The sequence below is a fragment of the Microtus pennsylvanicus genome, chromosome 19 (assembly GCF_037038515.1).
Source record: "Microtus pennsylvanicus isolate mMicPen1 chromosome 19, mMicPen1.hap1, whole genome shotgun sequence".
NCBI lineage: Eukaryota > Metazoa > Chordata > Mammalia > Rodentia > Cricetidae > Microtus > Microtus pennsylvanicus.
The window spans coordinates 16,342,456-16,365,012 of NC_134597.1; the positions used below are offsets into that span (position 1 = coordinate 16,342,456).

Genomic DNA, 22,557 nt, shown 5'->3' on the forward strand with positions numbered 1-22,557 from the left:
AAAATAAAATGGGTCCCAGAACAGACAGGAAGAAGTGGACTTGGGCTCCTACCCCAACGAAGAAGCTAGCTGCAGTTGGCATCGGCTTGCAAAGGAAAAATTAGTTTTCTCCATTGGAGTCTTAATGCATATATAAACCACACATAAAGACTCAATGCCCAGAAGTAGAAGGTCAACACAGAACTAACTCAATGGTGTTTGTGTAGACTTTCTGTCTCATGTTGTTTTGTTTGGACATTTTTGGATTTTTGCATCTATGTTATGATTTCTGTCTGAATTTTTAGGTGTTTTGTTTGCCTATCTGTGTTTCTTCATCTTTTTTTTCTTGTTTGGAATTTTGCTTGTTTGGTTTTCTGTTTCTTTTCTAAAGAAAGGAAGAAAGCGCATAGATTTTAGGGGATGGAAGGGTGGGGGGATCTGGGGGAGTTGGGGGAGGGAAATCCATAATCAGAATACAGTCTATGAAAAAAATTTTAATAAAAAAGTAAAAAGGTAAATAATAATTTAATAAAAGTAGACCTCTATTTGAATAAAAAAGATAATGATCCTTATTAAAGAAAACAAAGCAAGGATATAGGTATATAGTTATTATTAGAACACTTTTAATGACAGAGACCAAACCTAATCAACTTATAGAATTCCTAATATAAAAGAACAGCTACTGAAATTTATGTATGTTATAGCATCATTTAGCATCAGAACATCTTGTTATTGGACATGTTCATATCAAAACTTCATTTTCCTTTCAATACAAGCTCTAGAGGTGGGATTTGTTCTTTCAGCAATACATACAACCTTGCACATGGACAGATTAAAAATCTTGGCCCGGAATGTAAAGCAAGGAAATAGCAGAGCCGGAATTCAAGTTCATGTTTTTGATGATCAGTCTATCTCTCCGTCTGCTATCCATGGCTCCATCAGACACTCCCAGGACGTTATTACAATATCCTACCTACCTTCGCTTCACCTAAGCTGGTATAAAGATTTCAGATTTTGAAGTCTTTGCAGCAAAAATAATGTGCACATCTATAAAAAGGCTCTCGGGTAGTCTAGCAAAGTGATTGCTGAGGAAGAACTTGGCAAATCTCTCAATAACAAAGGAAGGCAGATAATTCTGGTCAGCAGGGTTATAAGCCTGAAGGTAAGCTGTAACGGAGAAAAGACTCAGTGCATGATTCCACTGAAGACTCCAAGACGACTCAGAAACTGAAGATGTAATCACAAGCGCTTATTTCCCAAAGTGCTGCTCCCCACATTTAGAATCCTGCATTTGTTGGTGCGGTTGACTAACTGTCCGCACAGTTTCGGTTTCACTGACGTAGTATGTGCACCTGTCATTGGACTAGCTCAAACAGTCCCTTGCCCTTTGGTATTGGGCCACTCTGCTGATACAGTGGGTTATAAATATTACAAGGACAAGAGCAGTTTATACCGCAACACAGTCTTACTGACGATCTCAATTCCTTTATTTGCTAGAGTCTCAGAAGTGAATTAGTATTTTAGGTCAAGTTATTGGGGCTTTAATAAAACACAGCCAACCCTTCTACATTATTTAAAGTGTGTCCAGCACTAAGACTTGCTGGAGGAAGTTGTACTGCTCTTGATTCAGCTGATGTTGGTTCAGTGACAAAGAGGAGTGGTAGCTTTCAAAAGGCACATGAATGAAGAGCTGACGCTACTCTCTGCTCACGTCCGAGCCGCTGTCCTTGAGCAGGCTGAAGGAGAGAGAAGCATCCTGTGGTTAGGGAACCCATAGTGAAAGGAGGGACATTCTGGGTCCTTGTATTTCGCTGAGTGTCACTGATATATTTGGAAGCATCTGTCTTCCCCTTTCGCCCAGACGCCTGTTTGTTTACTTTGGTCTGGCAAAGGCCACGCTTTCCCTACAATCCCACGTCTATCAAATGAAACAGCCCATGGTCAGTTCCAGACACTGCTTGTACGTTTGCCGCTCAATTACGTTTTCTCAGGAATCATGTCAGTTTGCAGATAAGTTCTTAGAGTTTAAATAGTGTGCTGGTTAATTTTTGTCAGCCCGACACGAACTAGAGTTATTTGGGAAGAGGTAAATTTGAGTGAGATAATGTCTCCATCAGACCGGCCTGTAAACAAGTCTATAGGGTAATTTTCTTGATTAATGGTTGATGTGAAGCGCTCAGCCCACTGTGGGCACTGCGACCCCAGTCAGGTGGCTCAGTAAGCAGTGTTTCCTCATGGTCTCCGTTGTAGTTACTGCTTCTAGGTTCCTGCCTTGAGTGATGGATTGTTGTCTGTAATCCAAATAAATACTTTCTTCCCCAAGAAGTTTTGGTTTTGGTCAGTGTTTTTTGGACCGTAATAGTAAGCAAACTATGACATAATTTCTTCATCCATCAACTACAATATTCCTTAGCATGGAGGAATCATTGCTTCAGTGTGTTTTTCCCAAAGCACCATGCACAGAAGGTGATTGTGCTCTGTTGCTCCCAGCTACACTTGCATGTGGCACACATAGCTCAAACTCAGAACATTTTCTTGGCTCCTTGCTCTTTATGATGCATTATTATTTTAAAAACGCAGACATGGTACCTGCTATGTGAAAAGCACGGCTGTAAGTACTTTGCAAGTCTTAACTCTTTCACCTTAGTAGCACTCCTAGAAGAAAGATGCTGTCAAGGATTACATAGTAAGTGCTAGAAAGAGTAAGTGACAAGTTTGTATTCTGCACTTCACTAGGCGTGGTCTATACATTTGCAGACAGCAAGAGTTTGCAGCTAAGTTGTCGCGCGGCTCTTTCTTCTCTTCTTTCTACTATCTTAACCCCACTTACTCCTCCCCTGGTCTTCATTTCCTTCTTTCTCTTCTTGGGCACTTTTCACTGCATACTTTGACTAATCTTAAACTCTTAAGCATCCTGCCTCAACCTCGAGTGCTGTGATTTGGGTATGTGTCATCAGGCCCAGCTAAGTATATTTCTCCTCTCCATAGATATCTTTAAAGATTTTGATTCTGCACTAAAGTTCATTACTTTACGTACCCTCCCTTGTTAAGTATACAGCATGCACAGTGTTCTGGGATAGACATTAGACATAAACCAACAAGGTGATCGTGGCCCAGAAAGAACTGACATGGGGGAGAGATGTAAAATCCTCTCATAAATACTGTTTGTGCTGGATAGTTTTATGCCAATTTGATACAAATGATAGCCATCAGAGAGGAGAAATCCTCGACTGAGAAATGCCTCCCATAAGATTGGGCTGTAAGCATGCCTGTAAGGCATTTTCTTAATTAGTGATTGGTGTGTGTGGCTCCACCCCTTGGGCTTGTTGTCCTGGGGTTGCGAAAGCAAACTGAGCTCCTCCAGGGCCTCTGCATCAGCTGCTAGATCCAGGTTTTTTCCTTCTTAAAGTTCTTGTTCTGACTTCTGTTGGTGATGAAAGAATAAGCCAAATAAAGCCGCTTGCTCACCACATTTCTTTGATCAAGGTGTTTCACCACATCGATAAAAATCACAAATAAGACACTGGTAAAGATATGTATCACAATTAAAAACTTCCAAGATAGATAGTGATTGAATGTTTTGGGATGGTTTGGAGTTTGATGACGAATGAGATGATAAAGACTTTATAGGCAGAAGGTCTTTGTATGGTATAGAGAGAGAACGAGTTCAAAGAGAACAAGATGGAAGTCAGGTATGGAAAGAACTGGGCTATGTGACCAGTGATGGAAGGCAGCTTCTCACAGTCTTGTGGCGCTTGGCAAAGATGTCGATTTGGGGACTGGAGAGATGCCTCAGCGGTTAACAGCGACTGTTGCTCTTCCAGAAGACCGGAGTTCGGGTCTCAGCACTCATGTCACGTGGCTCTCAGCCTCCTGAGTATCCAGCTGCCGGAGAGCGGATACTCTTCCTGGGCCTCCACAGGCACTACACATAACTACACATAGCCACACATATAATACACAAAATCCAAGAGAAAATCGTTTGAAAACAGAAGTGAAGTCAACCTAATCAGCTGATGGAAATAGTGTTTAAAAAATTAAATACTGAAAACTATGGGCATCTTTATGCTTCCGGCCCACTAAGTAGACAAGCTCCTCCTGGATAGCTGCCGTTCAAAGTGATTTCCCCTCCTTTCCAGCACCCTGCTGCCGCCTCCTGTTCTTTGGCCTCTTATATCTCTTGTATGACCATTGTCCAATCTCATCACCTCCAACAGTAAACCAAAAATAATCAGTATCTGCCATTAAGGTATTACAAACAAATTTAAATTTCTGCCACTTTCTTTGTGTGTATTCAAAACCTCCCTTTATTCGTGGGATAACCTAAGCACGGTAGTGAGAAAGAAGAATATGTATCTGGGGTAACAATAAGCTGCTATGGGAAGAACCCTGAATTACTAAGTCTCAGCAACCCTTGTTGTCTCATGCTTAAGACTCTTCCTGGCTCATGAAGATGCCTTCAAGATTTAATCTATTGTAACTGAGAAAAACAACAGGGCAGTGGTCATTTTTTTGCTATCTCTGCAACAAAATGCCAGACAAAATCAACTTATTTTGACTTAGAGTTTTGGGGGTAGGGTGCATCACTGTTGGGAAGGCATGGTAGCAGGGGCATGCAATAGGGAGTGGTACTGTGAATAGCGACAGGACACAGAGAGAAATGGATGCTGATGTTCAGCTTGCTTTCTCCTACACAGTTCCAAAGTCACGGCCAATGGAATGAAGCTGACAGCCCCAGGGTGAGGCTTCCCACCTCAGCTAAGCCAGTTTAGCAGCACCCTTGCATACGTGCCCAGAGGTTTGAGTACCGTGTGATTCTAGATTCTGTCAAGTTGGCAATCAATATTCACCATCACAGATAACGCTGGCAGCCTTTCAGCTCTAAGTCTTTTCAACAGTACCCCCCACCCATCCTCTCTGAGTCCAGGTCCTGTATCATGTTTGCCTAAATCTGATGAAAAGGTAGCAAGGCTGGGACTCCTTTGATGATAGTCATTACTGTTAACTTATGTTTACATCTGTCTTGTCTTTCTAGGCAGCCATTCCCCCGAAGGAGCTCTGTTTTTAAACATTCATCTTTCCACAACAGTGAGAGTTACTCAGGTTGTCGTCATTCTTGTCAGTGAATAGAGAGTTGCCGTGTTTCATTCCTAGAGGAAATGGGAAGGTTAACTTTCCGAATGGCCTTGGTGTGCATTGATGATGCCCTTCAATGGGAATGTGCTACGTTTTCACATTGAATGTTTGTGCCTTCTTTCTTTCCTTAGATTGAAGAGTCGATCGAAACATACTTTGGCCATCGCAGCAGAAGGGCCATCCTCTTCAGGCCTCCTTCGTACGATGGAGCCGAGCTTCAGACCCTCCAGTACCTCCTCCACCAGCATGGCTACAGTGTTGTCACTGTTGAAGAAAGACTTGGTGCTGGCCAAGGTCTGGAGCTGCTGGACCAAGGTCAGAATAATAAGTAGCTCTTAGAGTTACTTGACATATGAACAGGTTCTAGAACATGCTGCTAATTTTCTCCCTCTAAAACCATTTCACAATACAAGGTTTTATCCATGGCCAAACATCTCATATCGTACACATGTAGCTTCTTTGTTTCTTCTTATTACCTTCTCTCAATTTCCTTTAGTGAGATCTCTTTATTATTGAAATTATTCTGTTTGTATTTCGGTAGCATTTTGGAGTCACATAGTTTATATTTAAATGCTACATTAAAAATGTTTATGTTTATGTTTATGTGTGTGAATACATATTCTGCCTAGCACCAAACGGTTCCATATTTTAAGAAAATTGCCACTTCATTTGATGGCAAGTAGAATGTGCTAGAAATTGTTTTGCCAAGCCAGTCAAAATGGGATTCACAGATGTTCTAAATATGAACATAAGGACATTTATTATACATGCCATTAGTGATCAAGTATTTCCATTTCTATCATTTGAAGAGAAAAATAGGTGATAGGTTGTGAAATAAATTATTTGAAAGAAAACTGAGTACATGATGAAATGTTGAGAGACCAAAATGAGTAGCAGCTACTACCTCTCCATCAGCTGAACACAGGGCAGGTCCCGCGCTACACTCTGTATTCTCGACCTCATTCAATAGTCTCTGTCACAGCCTGACTAAAATTAAGAAACATAAATTCTCTTCACATTCCAAGAAAGGAAACTGAGTCTTTGTGGGAAGAAATACCCATAATGCTGTGAGGGAAGGATGAAAGGGAGGTTCAAAGTCCCCCTCTCATTTCCTCTGTTCTTCTTCATTGTCCCTCTGCTGACTTAGTCTCTTGTGATTTGTTATCCTGCAGTGAACTTGTGGGAGAGACAACAATGCAGACTATGCAGTCAGAATAAGCTACATAAGTCATGTTTTCTTTTTTAAGATTGCACAGTAGAGCCGTCCCTCAGTACCCACAGAGGGCTGGCTCCAGGACTCCCTGCAGATACCCAAGTCCCATTTATGAAAAAGTGTAGTCTTTACAAATACCCCCCCCCCAACACACATATTTTGAATCATTTCTAGATAATTTAAAATATCTAGTACAACACAAATATAGCACACGTTGTTATTATGCATAGGGCATTATTCAGGGAATAATGACAATACAAATATAGCACACGTTATTATGCATAGGGCATTATTCAGGGAATAATGACAATAAAAAAAACTCTTCACTTTCAATGCACATGTAAAAACTAAATTATTTGCCAAGGTAGAATTTGAGAAAGTGGGACCCCAAACATGAATAGGTTGTATGTGCATCTATTTTCTTTTCTTTTCTTTTCCATGAGAAAGGGGAAAGAAACAATTTAGTTAACTGCTTTTTCTCAATGGTGGTTTTCTTTGGGAGGGAATAGTCAGGCTCTGGGGCCCCAATGTAGGGAGGTGTCCTTTTCCTGGCTGTGTGGGTGAAAAAAATTGCAAAGATGTTTCTGAGAAGGGTAGATGATGCTTGGACTCGATCACCCTTCATACTTGGCTGGTGAAACACTAGGGAAATAGAATACATGACAGTCATTTGACGAGAAGGAAGACAATCTTAAGGTACTTAGAGTATTGTTTGTAAGACAGACCTCTGTGGATGCAGCATCCTGGTCTCTTTCCTGTAGGAATAGCTTAGAGGTCTAAACCAGTGGACCTCTGCCTGCATAGAAGAAAAACATAAAGGCATGTGTAAGCCCTGGAATGCCAATAAGAGCTGAGAACAAAGATGGTGAACGTTTTTGAGTTTTGTTGGGTTTGGTTCTATGACGAGGGGACAAGCTAAAGTTGTGGAGCCTTTGGCCGTGGCATCATCAGAACCTCATTAGAATAGGAGTTGGCTAAAGGAAATATTACAAAATGCTTAGCTTCTCTCTCATCCCACACTGAGTGTAGTGATTGCATTGCATTCTCGCTGTGTGTCCAGCATTCCCAATGTCAATCCAGGCGTTCCTCATGACTGCTACTGTGGTCTAAACTCCCCATACCCCACCACATTTCGATGATGCCCCTCTCTTAAGTGTGCATACAGTGTGGAGTGTCTGCACATTTCACCTTCAATTCAACTTTCATTTTCTCCAGCTGCAAAACAGATGGATTGCGTCACCTCGTCCTCTTGGTGTCTGTGGGCCAGTCTGACACAGAAGAGGGAGGATTACTTTGCGGCTTCCAAGTCGTACAAAAGTGCAAAGGCTGCTTGAAGCAATAGAATCTGGCAGCCGGAGGAGCTGCCGGGCCCATGGACCAGAGATAACTGTGTAATGTCGCTAGCATCTGTCACGTAGCTGATGATTCAGTTCCCTTTCCAGCACCCCCCCCCCCCGGCTTTGAAAAACATCTTCCCAGCTCAATTTAGCATTCTTTTCCTCAGTTACCTATTGCCTCCAGCAATAGGAGCAATTTCACAAGCGGGAGAGTTGATTTTTAATTTTTTTTTTCATTGTGGAGCACCTGTGGAGAGAATGCCTGCAGTAAAACAGCCCTCTGATTCTAATCTGACCTATATCACATATGGAATGAAGAAGGAAATGTCAGCTAATTCTATATGACCACCAATTTAGCCTATTAGCTGTGTTTGAACTGTACATGCTACAGACATGCCTTTCAGAGTGGCATTCTCATAGCTCCTTGGCTGGCACCTGGTTTACTGCCTCAGGACTTTACCTCGTGTGCATCGGCAGAGAAGAGAAGGAAGCCACGTGGATGGCTGTGAACTTAGGCCCCCAGGCTGAGCAGCTCGCAAATGGAAACAGCTCAGGAGGACCTGGAGTCCTGTCTCGCGAGCCTTTTATTTTCCCATTGCACTTTCTTTCTGGTTCTAACTTGCAAACTGAAACTGTGACATTAGAACCACAGTAGATGCCGCCACCAGTGCTGCAGAGGGCACAGGGGCAGGGCTGATGTGTTGATAAAATGCGTTCGTGGACAAAGGAAAGAAAGTATGAGATCTATTTCCCCCCCCCCTTTTTTTTAAAAAAAAAACTGCTATTTTTACCTGCTCTCCTCTCTTGTCCTGACTTCACCCCAATCACTCTGCTGACTTCTCTGTCTGTGCTATTTCCATCTTAGAGCCATTTTTTAAAAAGTCTTCATAGGTTGATAAAAATAATAAAAGTTAGGAAAAATATATTAAGAAGGGTCATGGGCCAGACAGGCAATGTTCTACTCTTCAAAGGTAATCTGTGCTGGGAGAATGACTTCACTTTTGTCGTTTTAGTTTGTCTGCGTGTCTGTCTGTGTCCCACTTGTATGAATGCGGTGAATGTGAATGACCTTAAGGGCTAGAAGATGCGTCAGATCTCCTAGAACAGAAGTCACAGACTTCTGTGAGCTCCAAATGCGCATTGGGAGTAGACGCCCCACCCTTTGGAAGAGCAGCCAGTGCTCTTGACCACTGAGTCATCTCCCCAGCCCCTGGGTTTTGTATTTTACTTGCTTGTGTGCTTGATTTTTCATTCCATTTCTTAATGAACACCATTTGAAAGGAAAGGCTGGCAATTTCTGTTCCTAAATTATGATATGAACATTATGGATCCTCGCTCCCTAGGGGTTAATTCCATGCTAGGGGCGTATGATAAGTTGTTGGCTCGACTGCAAAAGAATATGGGTTCTCTCATATTCACATGAGTGTAAGTGATTTCAGCTCTGGGTCTCTGCTACAGGCATTTGTAATATTTACTTCTAAGTAGCACGTGAAATGAATTTAATCACTTTCTCTAGTACCATGTGAGAGGAGACAAATGAAAGTCCTGCCCACATTTTATCTCATTCACAGCTTTGGAATGAGGCCCCAAATCGTATATGCTAAGAACATAAACATGAGATTCTTCCGTGCAGCCATGTTAGGGACCCTGAGCTAAGGGATAGATGATGGGCTCAAAAAGCAGCAATTCTCCATATTAATTTCAAAAATGAACCTACACAAAAGCCTGCCTCCTTCTGCACATTGTATTGCTTATAATTTAACAGCATAGGTGCTTATAGCCATTATTTCATCTTTACACTGGTTTTGAGAACAGCACAAGGACAATGGTCCTTTTAGAGCTAAGCTTACAAAACGTCACAGATTGAAAGCCTATTTTCATGGCCTTCCAATGCCTTGCTTTTGAAAAATAGAGCCTCTGTCCTTGCGTTCAGGGGATCATATCATTCTCTAAGGAAAAGAGGTAGGTGCTACCCGTTTTCTCTCTTTCATAACATGCTGGGCTATTTAGGAAATCAGTGCTTCAGTGCACAGCAGCCTATGAGGGAGTAGATGTTTTCTCAAAGTTTTAAACTTTACTCCTTATGTGGAGTTTGAATAAAACACAGCATGAGAGATCTGACTCACAGGAGTTTCTACCGTGGGTCAGAATTACGCATGTGCACTTGAAGAGCCACGCGTGTGCAGCCCCCCTTTTCAACTTTCTAATCCATCTGAAACTTTCGGTCTGTGTGTTACAGACTGAAGCTGATATCAAAGCCACGGAACTAGAATAACAATTATGCTTTCTTACTTTAGGGTTTTTCTATGGAATATTTTCTGAAGAAATACAAAGATGGAAAAGGCCTTGCTTTCCAAGAGTGATTAAATCTGGTCATTCAGAAAGAATTCTATGGATTTCAGTAAAGCATATAACAACAAAACTACTAAAATGGAGATATAAGATTAGGACTCATATTGGATATTCCTTCTTAGCTGCAATAAGGTGGGCTTAGCTTTGCTGATAAACCGCCAAAGGTCTAGAGCAACAACTGAAACTTCTACTCTCAGGAAGCAAGAAGCAAATGTTAATTACAGCTACTCTTTCCAGCTTCCTACACAACCGAGTAGTGTGTGTGTGTGTGTGTGTGTGTGTGTGTGTTGCATAATATACATGGGGATATTACACAGCCAACTGGAAGTAGTGCAATGATTCAAGAGCCGGGGAAACATTTGTATTGCAAAGTAAACTCCATATTTGGTTCTTTCAGAACCTTCTAGAATGGGCTACTGGAAAACTATTGCTATGAGAGGCTCAGGATGCACTATGATAAGTACGGCTCGGCATTTGTATTGCCATTGAACGTGACACGTCATGTTCTGAAGAGCAAGAAATTTACCCAAATGTGATCTTGGGAACCACTGATAAAAGACTCAGTTTATAGGGTAAGAGATACCATCACTAATTAATAATAATAATCATAATAAAAACTATAGTAAAGAAGATAGAAAACTGCTTCCTTCCCTGTTTCATGTCTACTTTTCCTTCTTTGCTTCCTTACCTCCTTTCTTCCTTCTTTTCTTTCTCTACCTTTTAAATGTCACAAAAATTCTCTCGCTTAAGCTTCCTGAGTGCTGGGGTTATAGGCATGAACTACCATAGCCAACTTGTTTAATATTTTAAGTTACATGCACTTGTTCTTTCAAACTAGTCATCTAGACATATTTCTGAACCAATCGTGTGTGTGTGTGTGTGTGTGTTCAGACTTTATCTTTGAAAGTTTTGTTTTGTGGCCCAAGTTTGCATATAAAAAAGGGCCCTTGCAGTTGTTTCTTTAGCATCTTACTCTTCTGATCTTCATTGGAAACCTTCATGGTTGGAAAAGTTACTCAAAATCTTCTTTACTCTTTGTATTAAAAGTGAATAAATAAGGTATAGCTGAGATCTCAGTTATCTGCAAGTGCTGGCTTAGTTTCTTCTCCTATTGTTGTGACGAGAGAAAGTACATCAATCTTTAGGCTTGAAGACATACTAAAATATCTCATGAAATATTTCTTACAATTTAGTTTGTAAAATATTTATTATTTATTTTGATTTTCTTTTTGAGATAGGGTCTCATACATAGCTTAGGCTGGCCCAGAACTCAGTATATAACCCAGGCTAGTCTCAAACCGACACTCCTATCTTAGTTTTCTGCTATTACAGGCATGTGCTTCCATACTTGGATTAACTGTTTATTCTTATATAACTTTAGAAGAATACTGATATTCTATTCACAGGCTATTCTAGTGTTATGACAACAATGGCACAAGTCTAGCAATGGCAACCATAGAGCTAGTACTGGATACGCCACCTAAGTCCAGACCTAAAACTACTGTACTCTTTGGGCAGGGAGTTTTCAAGGGTCTCTTGTCATCTTTGCCTGTTGCTTTTTGCAGAGGTTAGATGAATTCAAACGTACTTAGATGCAGGTACCCTAAACTTTGAACAGGTAAATGGACAATATAAACTCAAGCAGAGAGGCCAGGGCATTTGTAGAGGCCACATACTTAGATATGATGGTTAATTCTCTGGATGCTTACTAGTGTGTAAAACAAGGTAGCAACCAGTATTGCCTAAAGATGTTTTCCATTGAAGAGAACATGAAAGTGAGCATATAGCTTTTGATTTTGTGAATCTAGAAAGCAACAAGAATAAGTGGTCCAAGCCTCCCTCTTGTCCCCAGGGCCTGGCTGTGTCCTCTGCATTATTCTTTTCAGTTCTTTCCTGGTGTGAAGTAAAGGCTCACTGTGTGCTGCTCTACTCGTTCTTTCAAAAGACATATTTTATGAGCTAGGATTTTTGTAGTGTGTTTTTCACTCAAGCAAAAGACAGAGGCACCATCAAATCCTTCATTTTTGTACCATCCGTGAGCTGTTTAGTAAATCACAGTCTTAATTCACAGACTGGTACAGTGGTCTAATAGAGAATAGATATTTTCTCAAAGTTATTGACCTGCTTCTGGGGTGGACTTCAAGTAATATGTCCAAAAGAGTCTGGCAGAATGTATTTTTTGTCAAGTCAGAATTATTTATGGATCTTTGGAGAAGACATACTTTTCCAGTTGCAGCAGAAATCAGAAATCAGCAAGAATCAGAAAAAAATAATAGAATATTTCAATCACAAAGACTGTTTCTGAGAGAGCCTCATGTAGCCGAATCAATATGCTTGCATTCCCACTTTTAATGAAAGACTGTAATGCAAGGCTTACTTGTAGTAAATCTAAACGAAGGATGAGTATCCTTAACCCAGTCAGAACTGTCCTCATGAAAAAGTCCATCTCTCACAGTCGGAAAGTTTGGGTAGAACAGAAATAAGTCTGCAATGCAGTAACACACACACACACACACACACACACACACACACACACACACACGAGATAGAAAGCAAGAGAAAATGTTAAACTTCTTGTTATCAGGGCACATTTCTTTAGTCTTAGCTTCGATCTGGCGTTGTATGAGTAGATGAGAAAAATGAAGCAAAGGAAGGGATGGAAAAATCACTAGTCTGGCTCCAACTGGGGCTGGTCCCCTTTGACTGTGCATATGTATCTCAGGTACTTCCACGGATAACTTAAAACTTGAGAGTCTACTGAACGCCTCATTCCTTTCCCTCCCCCATCCCCCACCTGCACCCCGCTATCCTCTGACTTTAATTTGCTCTGTAACTATTAAGCAGGAAGACAGGTGAGCAGAGGTCACATTTTAAAAGGTGCAGTGTGTTTTGCCCGGTCGGTGTTCCACCTAGAAAACATCTCACATGTGTTTTTTATTACGTGAGTAACGGGCTCAGGGCAGTATCGGAAGTGCTTCTGGACGTTAGCTAATCAAAGCGGGGCTTCAAAAAAAAAAAAAAAAAAAAAAGGAAGAAAGAAATTGAATCAAAGAAACTTATAAAGCTATGCTGTTCTATTTTATTGTATTATGACACTTAGTAATTGTGTGTCCTGGTTTATTGCTGCTATGTTCCTCAGTGCATATGGAAATACTGATGTATTTACAAGCAAACAGAATTTGTTCTTTAATTGGCACAGTGGAACACACGAAATCGTTTATATACCCTTAACTGCATTGACCTGTTTATGCTATAACTCAAGTTCAATTTACTTTAATGCTGAAGAAATCTTTCTTATTTGTAAAAGTTGGGCTTGGAGTGACCTCCTACTCTTATGTTTCCTTTACCCTCCACGGTACAAAGGAAATGCAAGCCAGTGTCTATCACCCCCTTTCTCTCTTTGTAAAAGCACAGTCAAAATTAAACTGCTTCCTTAAGTGAATTCATTCTTGAAAAGAAAATAGCAGCCAGATGTTTACTGACTGACATCGTAGTGTTTCTCCCTCAAGCCTAGCCTCCTTGTAATTGTTTGATCTTCATAGAAACCAGATTGGGTATGTGCCTTTTCCAAAGCTGGGAACTATTTACTAATACTTTGAAGATATTTTCTCTAAACTATTTGGTTCAGTGTACTTCCCTTCTACCTATAGGTTGTTTTTGTTTTCTTTAAGATGCATTCTTGAACTTTTTATAAATCATTTATTTCAAAGCATTATTCTTTTCATAGAGTTAGTATGAAAGATTTAGAAACAATAAATTAAATATTCAGTTTGGTTTTGCCCCAGACTAAACCACTTTAAATGGCAGCTATAATTTGCAAAAATAAATAGTATCTGTATATGTTTAGATTGGAAAGACTCCCAGAAAGAACAACAAAGTGTCATCTGGGATCTTTCAAGGGACAGTGTTTATGCACTAGCTGATGGGGACAATGGGACTCCAAGTAGTGTGTGTGCCTGCCTCACTAGCGAGGATGCACTAACTACCTCATTAGTGATTAGAGTCCTGAAATATTTAAACTACTTTTTTTTTCAATTTAGGAGTTTGGCAACATCAGATCATATTCCCAGGGCTATCTGCTAATATTTGTAACATTTTTACTTTCTAATCTCAGTATCATAAAATTGTTGAAGCTGCCTAAATCACTCTCCTCATAGACACCCCTTCTGCAAATTAATTAAGATTGCTCCTTGATGTTCTTTCAAAGCTTTCATCTTTTCTGGCTGAAGAGCTCTAGAGAGAGTCTCTGTTGCTGTCCAGGCTACAGTAAAGGAAACAGATTTGTGGGCAAGTGATGTCTTCTCTTTGGTGAGGGATCCCATCAGGGTTGGCGCCTGAGCTGGCACTTTGCCATACCCACAGCCTGAAAGCAGAAAACTCCTCCTGATATGACAATCAAGACACTGTCTTCATGAATTGTTTTTGGTAGAAGGACAGATTTGAGTGCGTGATATCAAGCATACATTAAATTTTATATCATTATTTTAAAATCATGGAATTAAGCATCGATGCAAATTCACTGAGACAATTTCTCAGTTTTCTTAATATTATCCTAAAAATGCCAAATCTGGTGAGTTATGATGGATTAAAGACCATCTTTGCCCTGGGGAGGGGCCAGCTGGCAGACATTTTGTTAATTTTATTAATCTTTTATTCTTTGACTCCCTCGTGCCGTTTTAGCTTGTTTCTTCCGGTTTGTTTTAGTGTTGCGTGTATGCATATGATTTACAGCTGTGTACTTGATATTGGAAAACCAATTAAGGTCTCACCTGCAGAACACTAATTCTCCTTTTATTGGTAACTACTCATCATCTAAGTTTGCTACTCCATGAGATTTTTTTTCCTACCAATGTGGGCAAATCGGTTGGTGTTGTTATTGCTCGTGTTTCATTTAGGATGTCATATTGTTGAGATTTCATGGCTATGGCTTCCCTAGCATATCTAGAAGATACCATTTCTGCCACGCGGTGGTGGTGCACACCTTTCATCCCAGCACTAGGGAGGCAGAGGCAGGCAGATCTCTGTGAGTTCACTGCCAACCTGGTCTACAAGAGCTAGTTCCAGGACAGGCTCCAAAACTGCAGAGAAATACTATCTGGAAAAACAAAATAAAAATAAACAGTTTCACAGTGGACTTCCTGGTCCTCTGGATCTTTCACTCTTCCAAGATGTTCCCTGAACCCTATTTAGACATAAGGGTTCTGTTGTAGAACCTCATGGTAAGTTGTTCTCTGCATTCAAATAGTAGTCAGGGGGCTCTATGAGACCCCCAAAACAGCGTAGCTTATTCCTGATTCTCTTGGTTACCTTCTAAAAGCTGAAAGTAAGTCCCGCTGTTGAAGACACCTCATACTTCAGACACAGGAACCAGAGGATTCAAGCTAGAACTCACCTGAAATTCTGCTCCCTGAGGATTAGCTTTCCCAGTACTGGAAGCAGCTCTGCAAGCTGCCGAGGGAGAAACGCAATCAATAATACTTATGAACCAAGCTGTCATTCCTATGAACCTCAGCACTGACCAGCACAGCAAGATATCCTTCACAGTACAATAGCGGTACATCTGTCACGGCAGTAACCAAAAGGTGCCTAATTGGACTTAAACACACTAAACAGGAGAGAGATAACGCCTAGTACTTACTATAGGCATAGCCAAGTACCTATGACTAATGAGGTCATGGAACTTAAAGGAGAACCTACTACTGACACTCTGATAAGCCACTGTAATTCCTAACTACATTCTAAATATTTACCCGTATCCTCATAATAACTGTGGCTCTCGTGCCCCCCCCATCAATGGTGTTTTTTTTTTTTTGAGAAAGCAGAGTCTGCTACCGAAAGTTACAATGGTTTCTTCTATCTTTTAAACACTTTCTTCTCTGTGCTCTTCCTTCAAATATAGGTATTTCCTAAGACATTTATCCAGACCATTCTTTTTGCTCTTTATCTTGATATACCATCATTTTTTTCTACTTTGTAAGCTCAATAATTTACCTATTAAATCCTAATCTGCCTTCTGTGGGAAGACTTTTGAGAGGTAAACAGTTCTAGGCGCCTATCAGACATTATTTATTTGGTACCTTGCCTGGGCATATGGGACACAAAATGGACTATCTTGCTACCGATATCTGCTGTTCTTGTCTGAAATTTTTCTGTACTTAGTTCTATGTTCCATCTACCTGTTAGGGTCTACAGGTCAATGACAGGCTCCATCCTCCCTCTACAGCACACATCAGCCACTGATCCTATATGCTGTGCCTCTGCCAGGGATCCACCTTCCTGCAGTTGCCTTTGTGCTCCCTGTGTGTGTCTGTTTGTTTGTAAAGTGAAATCCCTATTTCCTAACTTGGCATACAGGGATTTCTAAACCAGAGTGTCTGATGCTTCTATCCCTGCTATAACCAGACTGTTCAAACCTTTAAATAGTTTAAGGAAATTCAAAATATTTTAAACCAAGGCTCAGGCCTCACTGGAGGAAATTAAATAAGAATTTGCTGTGAAGGGAATAAAGGTGGATATCATCATTTTTAGAAATCGTTTCCCTAGTGGCATTAGCAGGTATTTAGAATGGTGAGAACTATAGCAATTTACTTGATCACATGTCAAAGGTTTCTACGCCACATGACTGTCCAGGATTTTGTTTCCTAGGGTTCCCTCCTGTATAACTCTGGTTTTGTTGGTGGTGGTCAGTTTTGGCTTTGTTGTTTATTTCCAATAGAAGAGTCACATATTAAAACAGAAAGCCAGTGAGAGACTGGTTCCCACATTCTTTCTGAAGGCTGGCTCCTAATTGACCTAAGGACTTCTACAAGGTCCCACTTTATAAATATTTCAAGCCACTTCCCTCCACTCCAGAAAGGACTAGGATTTCCAGATGCAAACATTTGTGGGACATACAAACCATACATAGACCATGGAATTTCCAGTATGTAATTTCTTAAACTCTATGAGAATACAAAAATTTCCTTGTATAAGTGTTCTTCAAATTGGAAGTAGTAAACCTACTACTAAATCTAAGACTTCCTCATATTTCATCCAAGCATCCCAGATGCCTAGAGAATGTTTTGTGCCATTTGAAAAATATTATCACACATTTGTCTTTCCTTTCCATCTGTAACATTAACAGCATAAACTGAGAATACTTTATTATCCACTTACATGCTTTTCTGCATAACACAGCATCTTGCATGTATATTGATAAAGTAGCTATTTAAAGTACAGTTTAAGGTATAGTCATTGGCACTGATGGGACTTAGCCAAATGACAGAGCAAAGCCTGCTGTGCTTAGGGACCTGTCTGCAGATAACTAACTGAAGACTTAATGAAGACTCTCTGGAACCTTTGCAGCTTCTCCAAACACTTCTGTTTCCCGAGGGGAAAAAAAGGCTACCAACAAGTTTATAATAATGTTTCCATAGCATATAATAATGATAATAATGTTTCCACAGCCATGACTTTTTCTTCTTTCTTGGAGAAAAAATATGAAAGCCACATATAAATCTTAACATTTGTGCAACAAAATATTCTCATTAGAACAGAGGACTCCTGGAATTAAAAAAAAAAAACTCTTGTTAGCATTCCACTGCCTTATCAGAATGACCAAGCAGTGACTAAGGGCATAAAGGATAGACAGGTTCCTGGTGGGGTGGGCTAGCATCTCCACTGGCTAGCACTACATGTTGACCATCAGAAAGCCAAGGGAATCCCTGTCTGAGTGTTTGCTAAAAACATACGTTGGCAGAGATCCAACACAGTACCTGCTTATTTCCCCGTATCATGATTCTCAGACTTGGAACACTGCAGAACTGTCTGGAAGTCTTTGCTAACTAGCAGAGTGCAAGATCAACTCTTACAAGATCTGACTCAGTGGGGATGGGACACAGGTGAACTTGAATTCCTGGATTCCTGGCAATGCTGTTTTCTGGTCCTGTTGATGTCATTGTACTAAGTACTTTGCTACTGTGAGTTGGCAGCGTGTTTAAATCCATACAGCCACAGTGTGATACTCATCCACACAGTCACATGTGATACTCATCCATACAACCACAGTGTGATACTCATCCATACAGCCACAGTGTGATACTCATTCATACAGTCACATGTGATACTCATCCATACAGCCACAGTGTGATACTCATTCACACAGTCACATGTGATACTCATCCATATGGCCACCATGTGATACTCATTCATATAGCCACCGTGCCATACTCATCCCCATGGCTGCCGTGACATACTTGGCTGCTATGAGTTTTCAGCATGTCTTATTCATAGAGCCACCGAGTCAGAAACACTGAGTGTTTACTTTCCCATTGGTCTGTTTGCTCAGAGGTGATCGATTAGCACTTACCCATCTTCAGGAGAAACAGCACATTAGGGTTCATCAGCAAGATAATATTTTGTGTGATGCCTGAACTACCTAATTCATAAACGTACACAGCATGGAAATAACACAATGAAACATGTTTTTGCTTGTCTTATAGAAATAAATCTGATTACCCATTAAATTTCTTTTAAAACATAATTTTTATTGATTCTTTGGGAATTTCACATTATGTACCCCAGGCCCATGCATTTCCCAGTCCGTCTGTACTCACCCATCACTCTTGTACCCGCCCCCCCCCCCCAGAGGAAAACTTGAAAAGAATTTTAAAACATAAAATCATAAAAATACAAACAAGATGATTAATTTAAAAACAAACAAAAATCAAGCAAACCAATAAAACCACTTCACTCTTCTGTCTTTTCTGCCTCTCCATCACCTCTTCATTCCTCTCCGTGGCACTGGGAGCTAGCATATCATGCAGTAGACCCTTTTGTCCAAACAGCTTTACTTTCAAATGTTCATTGTGTAATGTGTTGTTGGTCAGGCTCAAGACCTCTGACTGCTCATACACCTCTGATACTGGAACCTCATTGACACTCCTTTCTTCTATCCTGCAGTGCCCCAGTCATGGAGACCCTGCAGCTATGGCTCCATAGTACCATGGACTCCAACAGGTCATAAATGGGGGAGATGTTGGAGAGTGTCAGCTCAAGCCATGTATGTGTATATAATAATATAGAGTACCTTAAATATATTCAATGGGATCTGGGTGTGGTATCAAATGTCTTTAAACCTAGCACTCAGGAGGCAGAAACAGACAGAACGCAGTAAGTTCTAGCCAGTCTAGTCTACAGAGGAAGCTCCAGGTACCCAGTATCCACGCCAACACCTGAGGCCATGCTGGTGCCTGAAGGTCATGTTGCTGCCAGAGCCATACAGACTGGGGTGTTCTGCACTGCCACCCAGAGCCATGGGGAAGTCTGGTCCTAAGCTCTGGCCAGGGGCTGTATCTGAGTCTATGGCCCTATCATAATCAGAGTCTGTGTTGATGTTTGTGGTTCCTGTTGCCATACAAGGCTGTGAGACTGTCTGGGGTCTGAGATACCACCCGGACCATGGTTAGAATCTGGGGACCAGGCTGCTGCTGGGCCCATGCTGTGGCCTGAGCTGCCACCCAGGACCATGGTGACATCTGGGCCCAAGCTGCTGCTGCTGGCCTTATCTGGGTTCATGGCAATGTCTAGGTCCATGGTCCTGCTGCTGGGGTCAGTGTCCATGTCCATTGCCTGTGTCACTACAACAATGGGTTGAAGTACAAGGGCTGAACTAAGCTGCTTGTCATTGGCCAGGGGAAAGCGGTCCCCTGTCTCACAGGAGAGCTGACCCTGTCCTGTATATAAGAGCCTCCCCCCACCACATGCGCACTTGGAAAAACTGGTTCTAACCCTCACTACAGACTAACCCGAGGGTCATGGTCCCAGTGGCCCAAACTGACCAATTCAGCTACCACCCAGGCACACATCCATGACTTGAGCTGGCACTCTCTAACATTTACCCCATTTATGACATGATGATATTTTGAATTTAAACATGACCAAGATCCACGTCAATTTCAAAACATTTTACTGGAATCTTGAAGCATTTTTGAGGACACACAGTGGATGAAAAGATACATTTTTCCTCAATTGTGTTACCTCTGTACGTATTTTAACTGCATCAACTATATTTAACTGAGGAAGTTAAAGCATTTTTATGTTTAGAACGATGTTACATGTTTATGGTAGACTATTCAGTACAAGGAAGACCCTGAAAATTATTCTGAATCCATTGTGTGTTTACAGGCATTACAGTTGGTATAACACACACACACACACACACACACACACACACACCAGTTGTTTTATCTCCTGCATGTTTAGATATTGTTTGTACAAAAGTTTTGACTCACCAAGAAAGTATAGATAATGGAGCACTTTTCTAAATATGTCAAAACAAATGAACTGAACGTAGTGAACGCAATTCTTACTTGATAATTGTTCTTGTTGTATATAGTTTTACTTGATTACAGTTAATACTTTTCCTTTATACTTAGATAATACTTGATAATTGTTCTTATTATATATAGTTTTAATAAGTTAGAGTTAAAACCTTTTTTTATTTTGACAAAAAGGGGAATCTGTCAGGTTTATTCCCTAATATCTGACTCCCAAATATTGTTTAACAATAAAACATAAAAGTAGTCTCTATTTAAGGTTATTTTGTTATACTGTATATATGTTTCTATTCTTGTTTAAGATATTGTACTTATACAGCCCATTTTAAAATGTAATATAAAGTTTTAATCCTTGAAAGCTATTTAGGATAATAAAACAGACAGGTTAGCAGTCATCTATAACAATAAAAGTTGTAGTCATGTGAGGTATGTTTTCGAGGTTAAACAGATATATATTAAACAGAGATATAATTCAGGTAAATAGGTAGTCTTCAAACACTTCAGAGGTTTACAAAATATGGCATTTAAGATGCTTTAGTAAAATAAGGCTTTTCATGACAATAATACATATCTGCTTCTGGAAGCATCAATTTTACTTCAAAAAAAAAAGAATGATGGGCATTGAAGAATCTCCATACAGAATTTGTCATTATTGTGACAAAGTTAGCCGCTGGACAAGAAACTGCCCTTGCCTTAACTGTTGACAGTATGCTGTCCAAATTGGACAAGCAGAATGCACAAGAAGGCCAATGCTAAACTCTGTCAAGACAGGACAGTCCTTCAAAATTTCCTGCTTCACAAAAATATCTGTCAGACATTCTAGGCCTGTAGGCTGAAGATGGATGCCCTGACTTTGCAGAGGAACCTTGGGTGATGGTTCAGGCAGGCAGATGTTGTTTGCCCTTCACTTCCTGTTTACTCAGTTAATATTATAACCTTCTCAGGTCTCTGATGGGGTTAAAAAAATAAATAGTTATAGTTATAGTTTTCCTTAGTTATAATAGAAAGTATATTAGGTACAAAACTTTGCACTCACCGTGAGATGATAGGTAATGGAATATTTTCTCTAAATTTGACAAGTACAAATGGACTGGATATTTTAAAGATAATTGTTACTTGATAACTGTTCTTCATGTGTATAGTTTCACTTGGTTAAAGTTAAAACCTTTCCTTTTTATTTAGGCAAAAAGGGGAAATTATAGTGAATCTTTCTGTCTCACCAGGCTGTTCTCAAATAATAACATGGAGACATCTTATTAATTATGAAAGCTCAACCAATCATGTAGGCTTTTCCCTCTAGCTCTTAATACTTAACCTGTTTTTATTAATCTACATTCTACCATGTAGCTTTTTGCTTTTTATTATTTTGTATGTCTGACATGTTCTAAATCTCCTAGCATCTCCTCTGCACCTAGATTAATCTCTTTCGTTCCCCAGAAACCCCACCTATACATTCTACTTAGCTATTGGCTGTTTAGCTTTTTAATAGACCAATGATAATAGATCGCCACACAGTATACAAATATCCTACAACATTCCCCCCCTTTTGTCTAAATAAAAAGAAAAGATTTTAACTCTAGCATAGTAAAACTGTATATAATAAGAACAATTATCAGGTAAGAATTATATTGACATTATCCAGTCCATTTGTATTTGGCAAATTTGGAGAAGGTACCATATTATCTATCTTATCTTAGTGAGTTCAAAGTTTTATACCTAAACATCTTTCTATCATATGTTATATTACCATACTAAAAAATATTTTTAGATGTTAAAATATCTTCTTAGATAAACAACTTAAGCTTTTGTTTCTCAACCTTATTAACTTTGTATCTCTTATGTAAGGTTTTTTTTCTGAATTTGGTAACAAGGAACACTGTAACTATAACTATCTCATCTTCAACTCCATCAGAGACCTGAGAAGAATATAATATCACATGAATAAACAGGAAGTGCAGAACAAACCATATCCAAAACTATAAAAATGACAGAAACAGCTTGCTGCCTGAACAGTCACCCAAGATTCCTATGTAACATTAGGGCATTTATCTCCAGCCTACAGGCCCAGAATATCTAACAGAATTTTTTAATGAATTTTTGAAGGATAATCTTACCGTGTCTTGTCAAAGTTAGGCAGTAACTTTCTTTTGTGTCCTGCATATCCAGTTTGGACAGTATACTATCAACAGTTGAGGCAAGGGCAGTTTCTTGCCAATGGCTAGCT

At 40.1% G+C, this 22,557-nt stretch overlaps 1 protein-coding gene across 3 annotated transcripts in view; it reads left to right on the forward strand.

The window, feature by feature from the left end:
* Cped1 (cadherin like and PC-esterase domain containing 1) overlaps positions 1–22,557 on the forward strand; it is a 277,882-nt gene that overhangs the window by 24,188 nt on the left and 231,137 nt on the right. For all 3 annotated transcript variants that reach the window (XM_075953492.1, XM_075953493.1, XM_075953495.1), the window contains one exon: positions 5,247–5,430. In XM_075953492.1, the coding sequence (XP_075809607.1) occupies positions 5,247–5,430 (184 nt within the window). The remainder of the gene's footprint in view (positions 1–5,246; positions 5,431–22,557) is intronic.